Here is a 17,653-nt window from a genome sequence, read left to right as displayed (position 1 = left end):
AAATATGCATTATTCCGTTTGTCTTCTCTGTACTTCAGGAAGTATCTGGTGTCCTAAAAGTGTCTGATGTTATCTTAAGTGTTGTCTGGGTTGTGTAAAGAAGCTGACAGATTTAAATATCACTAGGCATCTCCTAAAGCCATAAACCTCTTCTGAGAAACCAAGTTATTAAAATAACTTTCTTTGGATGTTGAAAAGAGCCCAGTCTTGCTCTCCACCTGAGCTAGATGCTTTGACATTGCTTTCAGTAAAATGAGAATGCAGTTACGGTGTTAGAGCTTGTGGCTGCCTGGTGCACTGCGAGTATGGCAAGACTGTAACTGGGCTTTAGTGTACAAGTTGATGTTCATTGGAGACAGTATAAAAAAAATACTATTTATTTAGAGTATCCTGTGTCTAGGAATGACCCATGGTAGATGCCAAGGGAAGAGTACAGAAAAGCAGGGAAAATATATTGAGACGCTTTCCTGTGTAATTCTGCTTGTAACATTAAGCTGATGATGCATCCTCTTAGCCTTTATTTCCTATGTTCAGGTGGGTTCCGTAGGTGAGGATCTTCTCTCTCATCCTGTGGGACTGTAGCTGCTTTGGCAGTCTTTTCAGAGATTTTGCAAAACTAGTTGTGGAACTCCAAGTGGACTCATCACCTGCATCTTCTTGTCCACTTGCTTCAGAGAACTTTGAAGAGCTCTAAATAGATTTGCAAGGCGTGGCTTTTCTTACAAAAGCTGCATTACATCTTAGCCGATGTATCTTCTTTATGACTGCTAATTCTGTTCCTTGTCACAGTTTTCCATCCATTTGTCTACAGCATGCTAGGATTGCTTGTCTGTAGTTCCCTGTCTTTCTGTCGTCTTGATTTCTGAAGACGACTCCTCGTCAAAGTACTCCAGAGTGAACAAGGACACTGTACGTTGGTCATCAGCTGAGTGGTTTCTGTAGCTCGGTCTGGTGTTTAATGACAGACAACACAAGGATTATCATGAATTTTTCAAAGAGTTTTTATGGCACATGTGATAGATTTGCAGAATATTGAAAAGAAACTTCTGCAGGACAGCCTGTTGAGCTGGTGAGCCACTGTCAGCTCCAGCCTGACTTTGATCTTCATATTCAAGGGGAATACAGCTGGATAGCTCAAACCACGTTTTATTCCTTACTCTTTCAATTACCCTCGCCCCATCCCCCAGTGTTCTTCCAGCTATGTTTAGATTATCGTGTCCTTGCCTCCTTAGAGCTATTTTAGGTAAAAATCACTTGGTTTGCTAAAAAGTTTGCCTGAGAAATACTGCAGGACAAGACCCAGGTAAGCACCTCCTGCAGAGTTTTATCAATTTATGCTCCTGTTTGTGCGTATGAGAGATTGCCATTGTGTGTTCTACTGGCTAGAGCCAGGAGTGGCTGTCAGCAGACCTGAATCTCTTCTAACATCTAGCGCCAAGGCTGTAACTTGGGTCTTAGTTTCTTAACCTTCCCTTTCCTCCACTTCCTTACCCAGGAATATTCAGTATCAACCTGTCTTTCTGAGGTGCTTTAACACTCTGGATGTATCGCCATGCTTTGTGTTCTTAGTTGCAGAGATATTTTCTTTATAATCCTCAATTCCAGTTGCACGTATCATGGTGTAAGAGGTATGGTTCTTCGAGATGAAAAATAGCTCCTCTGATGAAGCCAAGCATAAAAAGAGCATAAGGTACGCAAGGAGTTCAGAACTAAAGTAACATAGATCTTAAAACTGCTGATGTCTGTAAACACTGTTTTGCAACAGTTTTTAATATGTGAAATGATGCGCACTGAAGATCGTGAATCAATCAAATTACAGTGAAGAGTGTAAGATGACAGCATAAACCAGAAAATGGCAACGGTGCCTAGTTTGTACTACTTATCTCTGGTCTGACAGCATTTTCTATCATAAATCTGTTTGCTTTATAACTAGGCCATAAAACCTTACTTCAGGCTGAACTACAGGAGGATATGCTGTAGTTCAAAAATTGTGCTTTTATAGAAAAATACATCAGTAATTTGTGAATTAAAATTGCAGCACTTTAAAAATTATTTACTTTTTTTTTTGCACTCTTGTGCTTTTTGGATTGGATTTATATTCCGTATAAATCTGTGTGATCAATCCTATTTAAAACTTGCTGTCTCCTTGGTGTCATCAAATTCCTTTTGCAGTGAGTTTTATATTTACAGGTGTGACTTCCTCTTAGAAAACATGGCTTCATACTTCTTGTAATTAGATGGGGGAACTTGCTGAAACTCCACAGGAAGATGAGACCAAAGTGAGTTTTGGGTTTGTTTTCTTTAAAAGAGTGGATGTGTGTAAGGGTAACAAGAATGCATAGTTGTTACTAACAGAAACTGAAGAAGGAATATTTACAATCCTTAGCTTCACTCTGTTAGAAGTTAGGAGATCTAATAGCAGTTTTTCCCATGTTTCTTCTTCACATTCTTAATGCTTCATCTGATCTAATTGGTTTTAACCAGTCTCGCAGACGGGAACAAGCATGTGGAGCACAATGAAGTCCGGCAAGTTCCCATGTTTCTACTGAATACTCAAAGTAGATCAGTGTAATCTATTTTAAAATGGTCTGGTTCTAACAATAACATAACTAAACATTTAGCATACATATCCTGCAGCCCTCGATTAATGGAAAAACTAAGAGCTCTGATTTAGAATGACAAGATATTTTTATTATTGTATCTAATAAAATAACAAAAGGATGATGGCATCAGAGGACCTACTGTGATCTGTATCATTTTTGCAGTCACATTAGAAATGATCTGTAAATCAGTTTGACAGAGTTCATCAATTTGAGCAATATATGCTGGATACACGCCCCAGTACACATGCTGAAAGGGATGTTAAAATTACCATTAGTTCAAAATCCATTCTTTTTTTTGTAAAATGTTGTGCAATCAAGTGGAAGGAATGAAACACAGTCAGTGAAAGAGGCAGAGTTAAACACCAGCTGACAAGGGACAGGTTACAAGCAATTGGCAATAGCAGAGCTTTGCATTCAGTTTGTATGTCAAGTCGTGCGTACCAGGAAGAACACCAGAAGAAAACTTTTAAGGCAAAACAGGTTGTAGTTTCTTGCTCTTTTATAGTGGGGAGGGCTGCAGCGAGGAGAGCAGCTCTTGGCCTGCAGTTCAGGTCCGCACAGCGTTACGCAGGGGCAATGCTGTTTTGTCCCTGACAGGGCAGCTCACTTTGTCCCCACAGAATCAGGGTATCAGTAGGGCTGCTGCAGCTATTGCTGTGCAGTTTTGGAAAGAGGAAGACTGCGAGTCGTGAGTGTAAATGATTGAGTTTGATCCCAGTTCTACATATCGCCTCTGAGGTTCAGCTTCTTGGATTTAGATGTTTTAAGGTAACATCGCTGTTCTAGCTTTAGAATTTGTCTAATGAGACACACCTTTTGTCACCTGAGGTATAAAGTTTCATGCAATAGTAACACCTACTGATTACTTCGAAGAAATTACACATTTAATACTTGTGAGGCAAAAGGAAAAATAAAACTGTAACTGAAATCTTTATTCACAAGCCAAATGTAACTCGGTAATTCACAATATGAGGTTCCATATACAGCACTAGCATTGTCCGACCCCTTGGTTTGCAGGGACTTGCCATGCACGTGTACTTCATGAAAAACTGCCAAGTGTAACTTTGCTTTTTTCAAGGGGACAATTTTGTACTCATGGAACTCTGTTCACATCCCAACTTCAGTGCAACCCAGGAGCTCTGAGACCGGCGATGATCTTGGAACAGTGGAAGGCAGAGATTTTAGCAGGTGTAGTGTCATAATCTTTTTTTTTTTTTTTTGGCTAGTATGGCTGGTGTTGCAGTACCTGGTAGTGTAACTTGTTGATTTCAGAAATTTGGTCATGATGTTTCAAGCCACTGTTGCCTGGTGTGTAGTCTGTGGCCTCAGGAGAGTCGTTTCCTCAGCCTCTTGCAGGATTACAAGAGGTGAAACAGAACACAACCCCTCCAGCCTTAGCCTGGTCTCTTCATCGAAAAGCCACGCTGCTATAACCAGTGATTTTTTTGGATAAACTTTGCCCTCCTTCCTCCCACCCCTAATTAAAAACCAGCAGCTTTGATAGCACAGCAGCAAATGCACATTAATATCAAACAGAATTTTCACTACCGTTTTCATATTAACATGAGATGTCAAAATGTAAAGTTAGCTAGATCTGCACATGGGACTGTTCTTGCTGTTAAAGGCTTTAGGCTGGAACAGAGCCCAAAATTTTAAAAAGAAATGCAACATTTCCAGATCAAATATTAATTACATGCTACATAGAATCATATTTTTCAAACAAATTGTATAAATAAAAAGCTAGGCCTTTCAAACTATCAGCAATATTAATTTTGGATTTGAAAGATTATGAAAGATAAACAACCACATAACTGTGAATTAGAAAAATACTGGCCTAGGTTGCATAAAAACCTTGATTAAATAAATACCGTAAGTTTTCACTATGAAAATTCATTGGCATTGTACTTTAAAAAACCATAATGAGTTAACCATCCCGTTAATGATACTCAAGTTGTTTTTCACAAATCACATACATATACAGGAAGTCAGATGGCCAAAAAAGGCTATATACTGGAGTCATACACAGCTTGACAGAAAGCACTCTTGATACACTCTGCTCCGTCATTGTAACTTCCCAACTGTTGTTGCAGTTACCAGCTGCAGGTCCTGTTACCCTTCTCCTCTAGGTTGCCTTGCCAGAAGGTCCAACGCCCTGAAGGCTGACACAGAGGGTGACTGCGATTGCGGTCTTGAGCCTTCATCCCTCAGACAACCGGTTTAATCTCAGGGTGACTTACAGTGAGTGGTTCTGGTTTCCAGTCTGGTTGGAAAAAGTGAATATTGAATGTCCGTGCCCAGTTCTCAAACACTCGTTTCTCTGTGATGAAACGATGATGACTGCCCTTTCGTCCCCGCTCATGTGAAATGTACATTGTGCATTCATCGGGTCCCAAAGGTTCATAATAATGATAAGGTACTGAAAGATGATTAGGATCCCTGTGGAAGAAAGAAAATAGATGGAAGCCCGAGATGTTCTTTTTTACTGATTGAAAAGATGCTATCTTTAATAAGCTGATGGGCTCAAACCTACTTTTTCTCACAGTTAAACCAAATTTCTAGGTAGCTGTATTTTTCTTGCATATTTAATACATGAGAATGGGGCAAAGGTGTTTTCTTTGCTCTTTCTATTGCTCTCCTTTAATCCCCTCCTCCCAGTTAAATTGAAAACAAGGGAGAGTGCTGCAGGGCTGTGTTACTACTATAAAATTTGCAGCAAACTGCTTAAAAGAGATTTGTATCTAGATTGTGATTTGTAAAAAGCCTTACAGAGGTATTTACTGAACCGGGGGAAGAAAGAGAAGGGGAAGATAGAGGGGAGGTGGTTATCTGTGTTACATCAGCTTAGCTGAACATTCCCAGCGTGGTGCGTGAGGTTCTGAGTGCATGGCTTCAGTAAGCCTATCTGCATGCCAGGTCAGCGATACAGTCTGCTGTTGCTGGGTTTATAATCTAACATCAGATGCACAAATGAGTTCTTTTTGATTTTACAATGGCAACTTTCATGTATCTAAGCTAAAAATTAAAACCGTTCACCCATAGTCTCCTTCTGACCTTGTGAGCCCATCGGCACTAACCAGCAGGAGATGCAGTATTCGTGTGGTGACACACAGGATATGCCAAAAACCAATTAAGTATTTAGGATAAAGTTCATTTTAGCAGTTCTAACCTCAATGTTTTGATGTTACATTCTGTAAAAGGCACATTTGTATTATAATAAGCCAGAGTGACACATTCTCCTTTTGTTTTATTCTCTACGTTAAACTGTACCTGTTATGTTTTTACTTTGGGCACAGGCATTTTGGGCTGACAAGAACTCATACAACCGTCTCTGTCTCGAATTCAGAGAGAGACATAGCTGTCCCAGGCAGAATGGCCCAATTGTCTCCACAGTTGCTACTAACAAACTGTTTTGCAGTGGCAGAAAAGTTAATCCCAGTACTACTACTTAGTGAAGCCTTGGGGCTGCTCTGTGTTAAAGCCTGAGCCGAACAGGACCCTGGTACAGAGCAAGAAATCTCACACAGATTCAGGGCTGTCAGCTCTAATACAGAGTTTATTATTTTCATTTTGAAGAGCTACTATTTAAGCTCACTTTCAATTGAATGCATCCACAATCTGTCAGTATTCTGCCCTGGTCATTATTTTTACTGTGTAATTCTTGTCACCTACGCAGTTCTCTAATTTTTCTTGTTTTACCATTATCCATATTGTATGTGCAGTGGTAATGTATGATATTGCTGTTGCTTTCCATTTGAACCTTAGATTAACGTTTTAATTCAATCAATCTAGCTTCCTGGTAACACAACATGGTGATCAATCTTACAAGACCAGAATAACAATAAAATTACATTTCTAGAATAAGATGGATTTTAAATTTACTGTATGTATTCTCAACAGAATACATAAGAGAGTGAAAAGAAATCCTTCAATACCTCACCTACAGAAAACATATTTGTAATGTAAAAAATACCCTTCATATATAGAAATTTAATACTTTTTTTAGCTATAACTATTAGATCTCAACCTTCAATTAATTTTTCACGTACTTTTTTGATACATGGGACCTCTTATGATAATCTCTTAAGTGAATCATTTGTATGGTTACTGTAAATCTAACAGGGTACATTTTAATGTGATTTATTTTTTTCTTATGAACTACTAAACAAGTAGGCCTCTGCCTCATTTAGACTGCTCTTCCTTTCTGCACTGAAGCTGGATTTTGCTCTTGTGTTCTTGAGGGTAAACCTATATTGCTTGGTGGGTATTTACTGCTTTAAAGGTAGGATTAGTAAAGTTGAAATTGTATCTCCAACAGACTTTGAACAAATGCAGTCACAGTGGAACTAAGTTAACTGCTCAGGGCTCAGCACTGCAACGTGAGCCTACAAGGCTGCTGGCCCCGAATCCTCTGAGGGATTTGGTTGAGATCCCCCCTCTGCTGCCCCAGCCGACACCACCCCTTTTTTATGAAGGCTGAGTTGGGTTTGCAGAACATGAACTGGAAGAGCGAAAAGCAGGAAATTAATCACTGTGCCTTTGCTGTACGCCAAAGTTGGCGATGGATGATAGTGATACCTGGAATCGGATTTCTCACAGAGGATCTACAGGAACGCTGGTCTTTTTTTTTTTTTTTCTTTTTTCTTTCCCCCTCTTCACACAACCCCCAAAGTAGAGAGGTAGAGGGGGTAGGTGGATCAGACAGAGAGGGGAAGGAGAGAAGGCTTGATAGTAGTCCTCTTTCTTATCCCTCACTCTGATAAATTAGTATTTATCAAGGGTTACACTCTTCTGTTGCCTCTTTGAAGCAACATCTTGAAGCCTGTACCTCCCCAGTAAGTGCTTTATCTCTTATATTATTCTACCAGTATTCTACCAGTGGATATTTTAGCAATAGATCTCTCTTTTGAAGATGGGGATTCCACATTGCATCAAAGGCTCTGAAGCTAAAACCAGAGTGGATGCCCTAACAGGTCACTGTATTTTGTGCAACATCCTGTCAGAAACAGTCCAGAAACAACTCCTGCCCAGGGCCTGGCAGGTGAGAGAGGCAGAGGAACACAGTCTGGGCACCCTGTTGGGTTCAGGCATCCTCTGATGGGTGCTGTTAAGGCTTGTACGTAGGTCTACTGGCTGAGCTGGAGGTGAATTCAATGCAAAAATAAAAAGGCTGGTGGCTTTAGATCTCTCCAAGACTACTCTGCTGACTAAGGCTTTCAGGCTGAACTCCAAATCTTATATTTTGGATTTAGGAACTCTGAAAGGCAGTTAGGTACCTAGGACGTTTCATCTGAAGTCTTTCTCCTTTTCCAGGAGTTCTGGATTCCCCTAGATTGCACGCCAGTAAGGTATGGATTTGAACTCTGACTTGAGTAACTACACCATAACCCAAATTAACTGTACTGTGTTATCTTCTAACTCTGCAATTAGCTCATGTCACCAGCAAATGAAATGCATGAGTAATTTCTATGCGGAAATTGCTTGCCACCTCATTTATTAACATTAAAACAGATGCTGTTTTATCACCGACTGATACTGGACATTAATCAGTATTTTGTCAGACTTTGCATGCATATTAATATCACAGCTGGGAGGAATCTAGGAAAGTTCCCCTGTAAAATAGACACTGCACTTCCTGCCTAATAGCCTGCCAGCACAGCAACCGTGTAAGTGCTTGTACCCAGTGTCAGTCATCTACTGTTTGCCACTTCAGTGCACATTTTCCCACAGATGGTATCTACCCACGGTGAAAGCTGAAAATACAGCACACAGTGTTTGCCTCAGAAGAAACAAGGCCGAAAAAACAAGGCCATCCCCTATCACATTCTGGTCAACCTCTTCCTTTACCAATGAAGAGCTGTTATAAATCAACCCACTAAAGCTATATGTACTCACATGCTTTGTAAAATAACTCATATTTTGAAAGGTGAATAAAGTGTCATTAACATGTTGAGTGATGGGCAAGGTGCTGTGCCAGGACTATGAAGACTTCTGGATAATTTTTTGCCTTCTGTTCCCAGGATTCCACTTACTTGACCTCCAGACTACCCCTGTTTTCCAAACCATTTATGCATTTTTGTTATTAAGCTGTTAAGATAACGAGGTGAGACCCAGGCGTGTGGACCAAAGGGCATGACTATCTCGTATACAGTTTACAATCCTGTGAGCACATCATCTTCCATCAAGCCCTGTATAAGCTCCAGGAAATGTAGCTAACAACAACTGCTTCTCTGCACTTGATTTAAAGCAATTGAAAGTGGAGAGAGGGAGGTAAGAAAACACTAGATTTAAAAGCCGTACCCAAAGGAATAAATTAAAGGATTTCAAATGCCAATTTTCAGGCAAATTATCACAGATGGGAAATGGCCTGGCAGTCAAGTGAGGATTCTTATAGGAAAATGATCTAGCTTCATAATTGAAGCAAAAATTATTCATATTAGTTAAAAATAAGGCTCAGAATTAAGCTTTAAGTTTCTGAGAGTTCCAGAAGGCCCATGAAGAGGAGGGGGGTTAAAAAGGGCTCTTCTCATTAACACCCTCAGTTTTCCTTGTGTACATGAGTACCCAGAGACACCTGCGAGGAACCAACCTCTCACTGCTGCCGATACTCCCGTGGACAGGGATTGGGGTTACTGCAAACTGCGTTAAGGCTTGTCTGTGTCCTTCCCACTGATGCTGCTGAGCAGCCACAAAGAAAAGCAGCAGCACTGTGGTACCTTCAGGAATTGCGGTTCTGTCTGTGCACCACAATCTGGCTGCTGATGTAGGGAGGCAAGAGAAAAATCCTTGATGTCCCAGCTCAGGAGTCAGTCCTGTGCATACGACAGGCTGCCAAAGGGAGCTCAGAGAGGGAAATGCTTCCCATCTGGGGTGCTAGTTTGCTCCAGCAAAGGCTAGCACTGGATCCCTGGGCAGTGGGAAAAATACAGCAAGATGGCTTGTCTTTCTTGTGAGAAAAGAGTGAGAGGTACACACACTCCGAAATCTTTTCAACCTGCATGGAAGCACAAGCTTTCATCTTATTCTAGAATGTGAAAGTCAGATGTATTTAACAGCATGAGAGCAAAATCAAAGCCATTAACCCTTTACTACAGCATAAATCTGTAGCAAAGCAAAGGGATTTGATATTACATACAGCTTTGCTGTAAAGTACTAGAAATTTATAATAATCGGGTCACCAATTCCAGTTCAGCTGTAAACAATGATGTCCAGTGAAAATAAATAGAAATTAATCTAAAACACGTTGTTGCAATTAATAGTGACAAATCTTTTAGTCTGTACTCCAGACTCCTTCACTAGACTATTTTTTCCTGCATGGGTGAGAAGCAATTTGGTTAATGATCTTCAGATAATAATTTGTAGCAGAACCAACAGTATGATATTCACAATACCTTTGAGATGTCCTTCACGTTACAGATGTGATACTAATTTAGTTCCATGACAGTGATCACCCACACTCATTACTTACTCCACAAATTAACACTTAAAAAATAATGGATATCTGCTAAAGTTGTAAATTTGGTAATATTAACTCTGAATAAAAATAAGAGGGTTTGGGGGTTTTTTTAATCTTTATGATTCTTTAGTTGCACAGCAACTGAAGTACCTATACCATCTCACACACAGGAGAGAGGTAGGGTAGGGTTTTTTGTTGCTTTGGTTTTTGGTTTTTCTTTTTTAAATGGTAATTTGTATTTTGTCTAACTGAACTGTGGCTAACAGAGAATATTTCTTTATTTCTGCTATTTTGTTGTCTTTGAAAGGAAGCACTGTTTAACTTCTTAAGGAGTGGCTGAAGAGCAAACTAAGACGGTTAACTGTATTTATGGCAAGAGATTCCTTTCACAGATCTTCATGGATAGCTTCTTCCAGGCAGGGCAACTACAGTTTTCCCCTTCATCATCTGGGGAATGAACCTAAAGTAAAGACACTTTATATTCTTTTGATTAAGAAATGACCTTTTCCGTTTTTACAACCATGTACCATTATGTTAAGACTTTTTTATGCAGGCTGTAAGCATTATTACATCTATCAATGGTAGGATTGATTACAGCCTTTCTTGTGTTATATTTTAATATTATAGCCTTTTGATTTCAGTGTATCAATTCTATGAAAGATTTTCATATGGTCTCAGTGACAATTTTAACCTCCCTTAAAAACAGTTGTGGTGGTGTTTTTTTAAATTAAGTATATGTATGTAAAGTAATCTGACTTTGCCTGAAAAGTTAGGATTGAGCATTGGTTTACAGTGAATTGCTGTCTTCTGCATTTTTAGATCATTAGTTTATTTAAGAATTACTTCCATGTAACTCCACTGGAACACAGCCACTTCTGCAGTAAGACAGACCAGCACTTACAGAAACTGAAGTGTGTCTTGGCCAACTGAAATGACAGGGGAACTGAAATGCTGTGCTGTGGAAGGTATTTATGTTGTCTGGAATATCTGATCTAGTTTGTTGTTTTCCTTGGTGAATTCGTGATGAAATCTGCAGTACATCACAGCATTTATCATCAATGTTTTGTTATAATTTGTAGATATTCTTACAAAGTGGAATTTAATGTTGACATTTTATATTGTAATTTCTTCAGGGATTTCTACTGTGTGCCCAGGACAAACTCACATTCCCAAATGATCTTTTCCAGTGCTCAGAAGAAAGTCAAAGCAGTCCTGTTCTTTGATAGATGAGCTAACCCGTCACTGCAGCCTTGCTCCCCTTGCCCCCAAAAGGCATCTTGAATTAGTCAATGAACCAGACTTCAGTGAGATCGCTAAATTTGCAACAGAAAATTCAAGCAAGTAATTCTCAGTGAAAGGGATTCATGAGCAGGTGATGAAACGTTACGCTGATGCCATCGGTCCAGGCTGGCCATGCCAGCTCTGTGCGTTGCTGGGTGACCTAACAGTGCAAATGGGATCAGGACTATGTGTGGGCACATAACCACGCTCTTCTGAAGGGCCAGAGTGCTAGGCCTAGTAACAGATGAACAGGTGATACTGAAGTCAGCGTAAAGATTGCTGATGTAAAACCAGTTTGTGTGAATTTACAGTGAATCAGTGCTGTGCATCATGTGGCTTATGTCATTTTGGTCCAGTACCAGAAGTCCTGAAGACTATTTCCCTCTATCACTGATCCGCAGTAGGAAACATTAACCAGTACCTTGAGCCCGAGTCCTGAATATGGCTAGAGACACAACATAGCTGTAAAATGTACACGCGCTGTTACTTCATAAAACAGTGTGAAGGGGTCACGTAGCTTCCACTGACAGAATTTGTGTGCTGCTTCTACCACGTATGGCCCACACCCCGAATGGCCAAAATGGGTGATTACAGGACTGATCATCTATTCTGTGGGTCCAAATTGTTTGGGTTTTTTTTGGTGGGGATTATTTAGGAAGCTAGTTTACTGGAAGATTGGGGTTCATGTGACAGAGATACAACCACCTTAGAGTTGTGTAGTAAGTTCAATTTAGAAACTAGTCACTGTGAGAACTCTGTTGCTCTATTAACTGGGGGGAAACTTTAAAAACAAATTAAAAGTAATGTTTTCTAGTATTGCTTTTTTTCAGATTAATTTCATGCCAATTATTGCATTACTTTTAGCTGATAAATATTCAGAGACTAAAAGAAACCAACAAGATGGATTAATTCTCCCACACTACAAACAAATTTTTTAAATATTTTATATAACATAATTAAATGCTGTTTGTTGTTTTCAGAATCAGATCTTGGGACATGTTAATTAATTGCTTTAAGAGGACTGAAGACATGTTGCAGAGAGAAAAAAATTAAAGGATTCAGATATTTATCTCTAATGTTCAACCTTGTTGGCTAATAATGGTTCCAAAATAAATCCTACCTGCAGAAATCCGGTGGCACCATGCCATAAACATTTATCCTGTCACAGAGCTCTAATGCGATAGTCATTGTGAACCAGCCCGTGCTAAGCCAAGTGTTGGATATCTTCCTGAAAGTAAAAACATAATTAAGGTTCTAGACTGACAAATAATTCTTGAGATATCTAAAGCAATTTCTGGGCATTTTTTTCATTCTTGTGAAAGGTTATGAAAATTGGGCAACCAAGACTACTTCGCTCATTCATCTTTTAATGATTTTGCTAGCGTCTTCTATCAGTGGACTAATCTATGCAGAAACTGCCCTTGCTGTAATTAATTTTGGGCACAGCAATGTTAATATTTAGCTGACCTTTTGGTAGGTTTACCTTAAGTGACTGAAACTTCATGTCCTGTATTTATATTCTTCTGCTAGTAATCTATACCCATCTATAATCACCTAATGAAGCTTACACACTAAGTGCTCAGGAAGACGCATCACAAGGGATGAAGAGAGCTACTTAAAATGCTGCCTCTCACAGGACAGAGAGGAGCCTGTCTGCTGGAGCGAGATCTGGCCCCAAGTGGTTGGTCTAACCATCTTTCCTCCCACCTGGTCCATGATTTGGTTTCTAGAAGCTCCCAGCCACTCACTGTGATTGCTGGCAGGAGACTCAGCTGCAGCTATGCCTGTCCTTTGGCCAGCCTGGGAACCCTTCATCCTAGGTGCCTAGCCCTCTGCCTCCCTAAGCCCCATCCCTGCCTGGTGGGACCTTTGAACATGAGTGACAGTGCTGCAAGGGAGCCCTCTAAGGCAAGGCAGCCTCTTTCCTGGCCTTCTCTGCAGGCTGGGAGAAATCTGTAAAAGAAGCAAAACTGATCCTAGCATTATTTATGCAAAATAGGAGATACCTCCATGTGACTGCTCACAGATCTAAGAGATTTACAAGCTGTGCTTGAATTTTGTTGTATCACAGGTTCTTGTCTGCAAAATGGCAACAGCAGCGTTTTCCCTTCCTAGTATTTGCTTGTCATTGCTCTTTAGTGTGCAAGAGCTGGGTACTGTAATGGTTACTGGTTGCCTGCCACGTGTACTGGAGGGCCTAGTCCTGTGTTAAGCTCCTGTGCTGTCCCTACCCCGGGGGGGAGGAGCTGGCGGTCTTGGAACAGGAGGGTCAATGAAATGCCAGTGAGGAACACATCTTAAAGGTGGCGTAAAGACATATTTAGGGGCAGCCCTACAGGACCAAATTAAGCACCTCTATTAGAAATGGAGGAACATAAAGTTGAGCATTTGCTCTAGAGAAAACAAGTTCACTCACGTGTCTCATTTTAAGTACTGTTAAAGAAGGAGACAGCAGGTCTCCCTAATGGCTCCTCACTCAGGTAGAAAAGTCCTGCAGGAAGAAGGTCAAGCTTGCGTCACCTGCGTCCCAAAAAGGCCTCAGATCCCTGATGACAGCCTGTCACAGTGACTGGCTCTCCTTTCATCTCTTACTAAAGCCGAGACACCATGAGAGCAAGCACAGGCTCTTGGATGGCTTGTGCACTGTGTCAGATTGTGCTAATATGGAACCTACATTAACCCTGTGAAGTTAATGTGCTAAGAGGTGACCACACCTCTTATCTGCCTGACAGCTGTGAAATTTTGTGACCCCAGAAGAGCACTGCAGAGAACATGAGGTTCTCATTAGAGCAGTCACCTGGGAATCCCAGGTCCTGACCCCAGTTCTAAGGCCATCTTTTACACTTTACCCAGTGATAGTGGAATGCACAACAGTCCTGGAAGCAGGGACCTGAAGTCACAACAGCCGCTGCATACAAGTGCCAGCAATCGCTAACATGTAATTCAGCAGGCAACAGCCCACCATGCAGCTTCCCAAGCTGATGCTGAACAAGTTGTTTCCAAGTTGGTCACCTACAAGGCAGTAGGAGGAAGATGTATTGAGCACTTGCAGACTGAGGAATGCCTTGTACCAAGGTTTCCCACACTTCTAAACATAAGGGGATTCTTTAACCAAAGATGTCTGAAGGATGCTGGGGAGCCCAGGTAATTTCTGCTGTCCTTTGTGGGTCACCTGGTAATGTATGAACTCCTGAAATGTACATTTTCACTGCTCCTGACACAGAGACTTTCAGGCTAAGCTAGCATTTGGAGAATAACATGATTTAAGCATCTCATTAGTTCCAATTATGGGGCCTTATTTATTTTCTGAATTTGCACTTAAGCTTGGGGCGGTGGGGTGGTGGTGCAATTTGTCACAATGTCATAGCTGGGTCAGAAGCTCAGCAGAAGCCTTCAGGCACCACAACAATACAAAACCATAAATAATAATTTTTGGCTGAAAATTATTAGGAGAGGGAAAGGTAGGGAAAAGCCCAACAAAGTGGCTGGGCTTTGCAAAGGTCAGGCAACCTAGCTAGGCTGTCTGCTGGGTTAGTTTTCTTTTTGCTTACACGCAGTTATGCTGTAATTTAATGTTTTCAAGAAATAGAACAACTGAATTTAAACTATCTTAAAAGCTAAACAATGAAATAGAGATTTAAAAACTTACTCAAGTACCACTTTGGCCTCTTTAAATACCATGTCTGCAGGACAGCAGTATAGAAACAGGGTTACAGTGTCTTGCCTTTTCATAAAAGATCTGAACAAGAGTCCAACAAAAGAATACTGTTTTTATACCTAATCAGCTGTAATGAAAGAATATGAAGAACTGTCATGTGCTTATTAGGGGAAATTATCAGATATTCTTTTATACGATGAACTAACACACTGTGCTGATAATTCTGTAGTGCACACTAAATTACAATTAAAGGCCTTTCTGCTCCACCAAAATCTCATTTATAATCTCTATGGAAATACTCTTCCTGCAGTTATTTCATTTATGCTTCCTTTATCTAATTACTATAATATTGGTTCTGAATCATATTTTCTTAATGTACCCTTATTCAATTATAAAGTTATTTTCAAGTACAGTTACTTTATAATACCAAGTATATTGCTCTGCAGCCTTTGTCATTCACCATACTATTTAACTGGCAATGTTTTCTGAAGGTTTCCCTTCATTTCAAAATCAGCTTTTTTTCAAAAAGTACAATACATTCAATTACTTTTTTTCTCATCATTTTCAAGACAGAAATGAATGGTTTGATTATTGCAACCTTGCAATCAGGCTTCTCTCTCCCTCCTTTGTTTTTTGCAGGCACTAATGTCAAGATCTCAGCAGAAACCTCCCAGGGAACAGCAGCATTCTGGGCTATACAGTGTTCTGCTCCTGCCCCCACAGCTACATAAATTTTCTTCCCTTACAAATTCCTTCCTACCCATGTTTCTTTTCATCTTCCCTCTCTTTTTCTGTGCTGCCTATTCATTTATTTTCATCTCCTGTTTTAATCTTCTCAGTCCTTCAAGTATGCTGTATGTGCCCTCTAAAGGAGCGGTTCAGACACAGCAGAGCCTGCAATTTCTTAAACGCAACAGGACCTGTTCATGAGGCTGAATTTTTCAAGCATCCAAGTGCCCTTGATTCACACTGGGAGTTCAGGGTGCCTATGACTGAGGCCGCTATAAACATGTTATAATGTCATTAATGTCTCAAACGCCTTGAGAATATTTCAGGAGCCAAGACTGAACCTCTGCAGAAAAAGAAATGCTTCCATCACATGCACAGCTATAGGCCTCCTGCTCTTGTCAGGTGGTGTAGAACCAGAAAGACCAGCTTGCGTGAAATTGCACAGCAATTTCAGGAAAAGAATGGGACTCTGGCTCCCCATGGCAGAACTGGCCACACTGAAGCAGAGCGGGTAAACTGTTCCTCAGAACTGGGGACTGCGAGTGGTTTTACACTGACACTAATCCAGGAAAGGAGGTGGCAGTGTGCATTCCTTATGTGCAGGGTTGGACCCTTAGTACAGCTTTGTTAACTTTAATGCCTTTGTAAATACTGGGACTACAGATAATCCTTTGCATTTTTCTTGAAGGGTTCAAATGCCTAATTCCCACAGATTATAACCGTCTCACTTCACTCTACTCTCAGTGAACAAACCTGGAAATGACTGTAACACAGCAGAACTGGCAGGGTATGTCCCCTTTTATCATTCCTTCTCGTTCTAGCAGAGACTCACAACCACGGATTAGAGGTTGAAGAGAAAAGCACCTTTAACGGTAAGAAACTGACCAAGTTACTGCATGCTCTAGTGTTGGTGTGAGTCAATCAAGAACTTAGAGTGGATCAAACCGCACATCTAATTGAACAGAGCTCTGCAAGTGAACCATGTCGGGTGTGACAGAAAAAGGCAGGAAATGGCAAGCAAAGATACAGTTGCCATTGGCTAAGAGGATACAACAGTTTCCTCTAACACTGGTTCTGCCTTTGTTGTGCAGGCCAGAAGACAAAGTCTGTGCTCTTGCGTCCTCCCTCTCCAGAAGAGGATCGAGCACAGCACCAAGCTTTGGAGTGTATCTATATAGTATTGGTGAAGTTAGAAAATTTCACCGTGAGTTACTGCACAATAAACCTACCTCTTCATTTGTACCTGAGGGGAGACGCTGTTCCGTTTTTACAGCAACATATTTAATATGTAAAAAATAGGAGTTCATTAAAAAGAAATGTATTTCTTGCTAGGAAGTCTTTGGCTTAAATGCCCATTTTCAAACAGTATATGTGAAAATGCTCAAGTCCTGCAGTGGGTCACTTATTAAAAATTTGATTTGAAGATCAGCCTACAAGTCATAAACAGTCTCATAAAGATGTAACTATCGTAATAACTTCCCTTTTCCCAGCTGAAAATACAAGATGAACTGTTCTGAAGCACCTAATGTATGACTAATGTTTATTTGTTTTACAAGAAGCTTTACAGCTGCAATGTTCCAAGAATGCTTAAATTCAATAAACAGCTATTATAATTCACTGAATGGTGACATTTCCTCTATAAGAAAACATAACCTATCCATTCTGATTTTTCAGAGTCAGTAAAAAAAACTTTCAGGTATGTTACCCCAAAGTGAGATTTAAACAGGTCCTGCCTCCCTGGTTGTATAAACTGTACATCCACATTCTGGTATTCTAAGTTGATGAGGCAATGCTCCATACAAATTATTTTGATGCGTATTTTTACTTATGTTACAATTGATGTTATTTGGCATGTCATACCATATTACAACTCATGAGGCAGAGGATTTAATGCATGTGATGGTCCCTCTGAGCAGATCTGAAATTGGT

The 17,653-nt window shown here is 40.3% G+C and overlaps 2 protein-coding genes and 1 long non-coding RNA gene across 4 annotated transcripts in view; 2 read left to right on the top strand and 1 right to left on the bottom strand.

Moving 5' to 3' along the window:
- The window catches only part of PIGK (phosphatidylinositol glycan anchor biosynthesis class K), a 92,487-nt gene extending 75,146 nt beyond the window's left edge, over positions 1–17,341 (top strand). Inside the window, exon 11 of the mRNA XM_075759737.1 lies at positions 15,635–17,341. Within this exon, the coding sequence (XP_075615852.1) occupies positions 15,635–15,925 (291 nt within the window). The 3' untranslated portion in view covers positions 15,926–17,341. The remainder of the gene's footprint in view (positions 1–15,634) is intronic.
- On the top strand, positions 381–10,303 carry LOC142602748 (uncharacterized). The gene is made up of 4 exons (XR_012836520.1): positions 381–1,303; positions 2,191–2,279; positions 3,682–4,841; positions 7,914–10,303. It is a non-coding gene; the product is annotated as an uncharacterized LOC142602748 (long non-coding RNA).
- ST6GALNAC5 (ST6 N-acetylgalactosaminide alpha-2,6-sialyltransferase 5) overlaps positions 2,670–17,653 on the bottom strand; it is a 72,182-nt gene continuing 57,198 nt past the window's right edge. Inside the window, exons 4-5 of one of the 2 annotated variants that reach the window (XM_075759740.1) lie at positions 12,458–12,565; positions 2,670–5,039 (exon numbers count right to left, since the gene is read on the bottom strand). In XM_075759740.1, the coding sequence (XP_075615855.1) occupies positions 4,808–5,039; positions 12,458–12,565 (340 nt within the window). In that variant the 3' untranslated portion in view covers positions 2,670–4,807. The remainder of the gene's footprint in view (positions 5,040–12,457; positions 12,566–17,653) is intronic. The other variant, XM_075759742.1, reaches the window with a different exon arrangement.

The sequence above is a fragment of the Balearica regulorum genome, chromosome 8, assembly GCF_011004875.1.
Source record: "Balearica regulorum gibbericeps isolate bBalReg1 chromosome 8, bBalReg1.pri, whole genome shotgun sequence".
Lineage (NCBI taxonomy): Eukaryota > Metazoa > Chordata > Aves > Gruiformes > Gruidae > Balearica > Balearica regulorum.
Note: the sequence above shows the minus strand (reverse complement) of the source record. Positions and strands in the feature narration are given on the sequence as shown.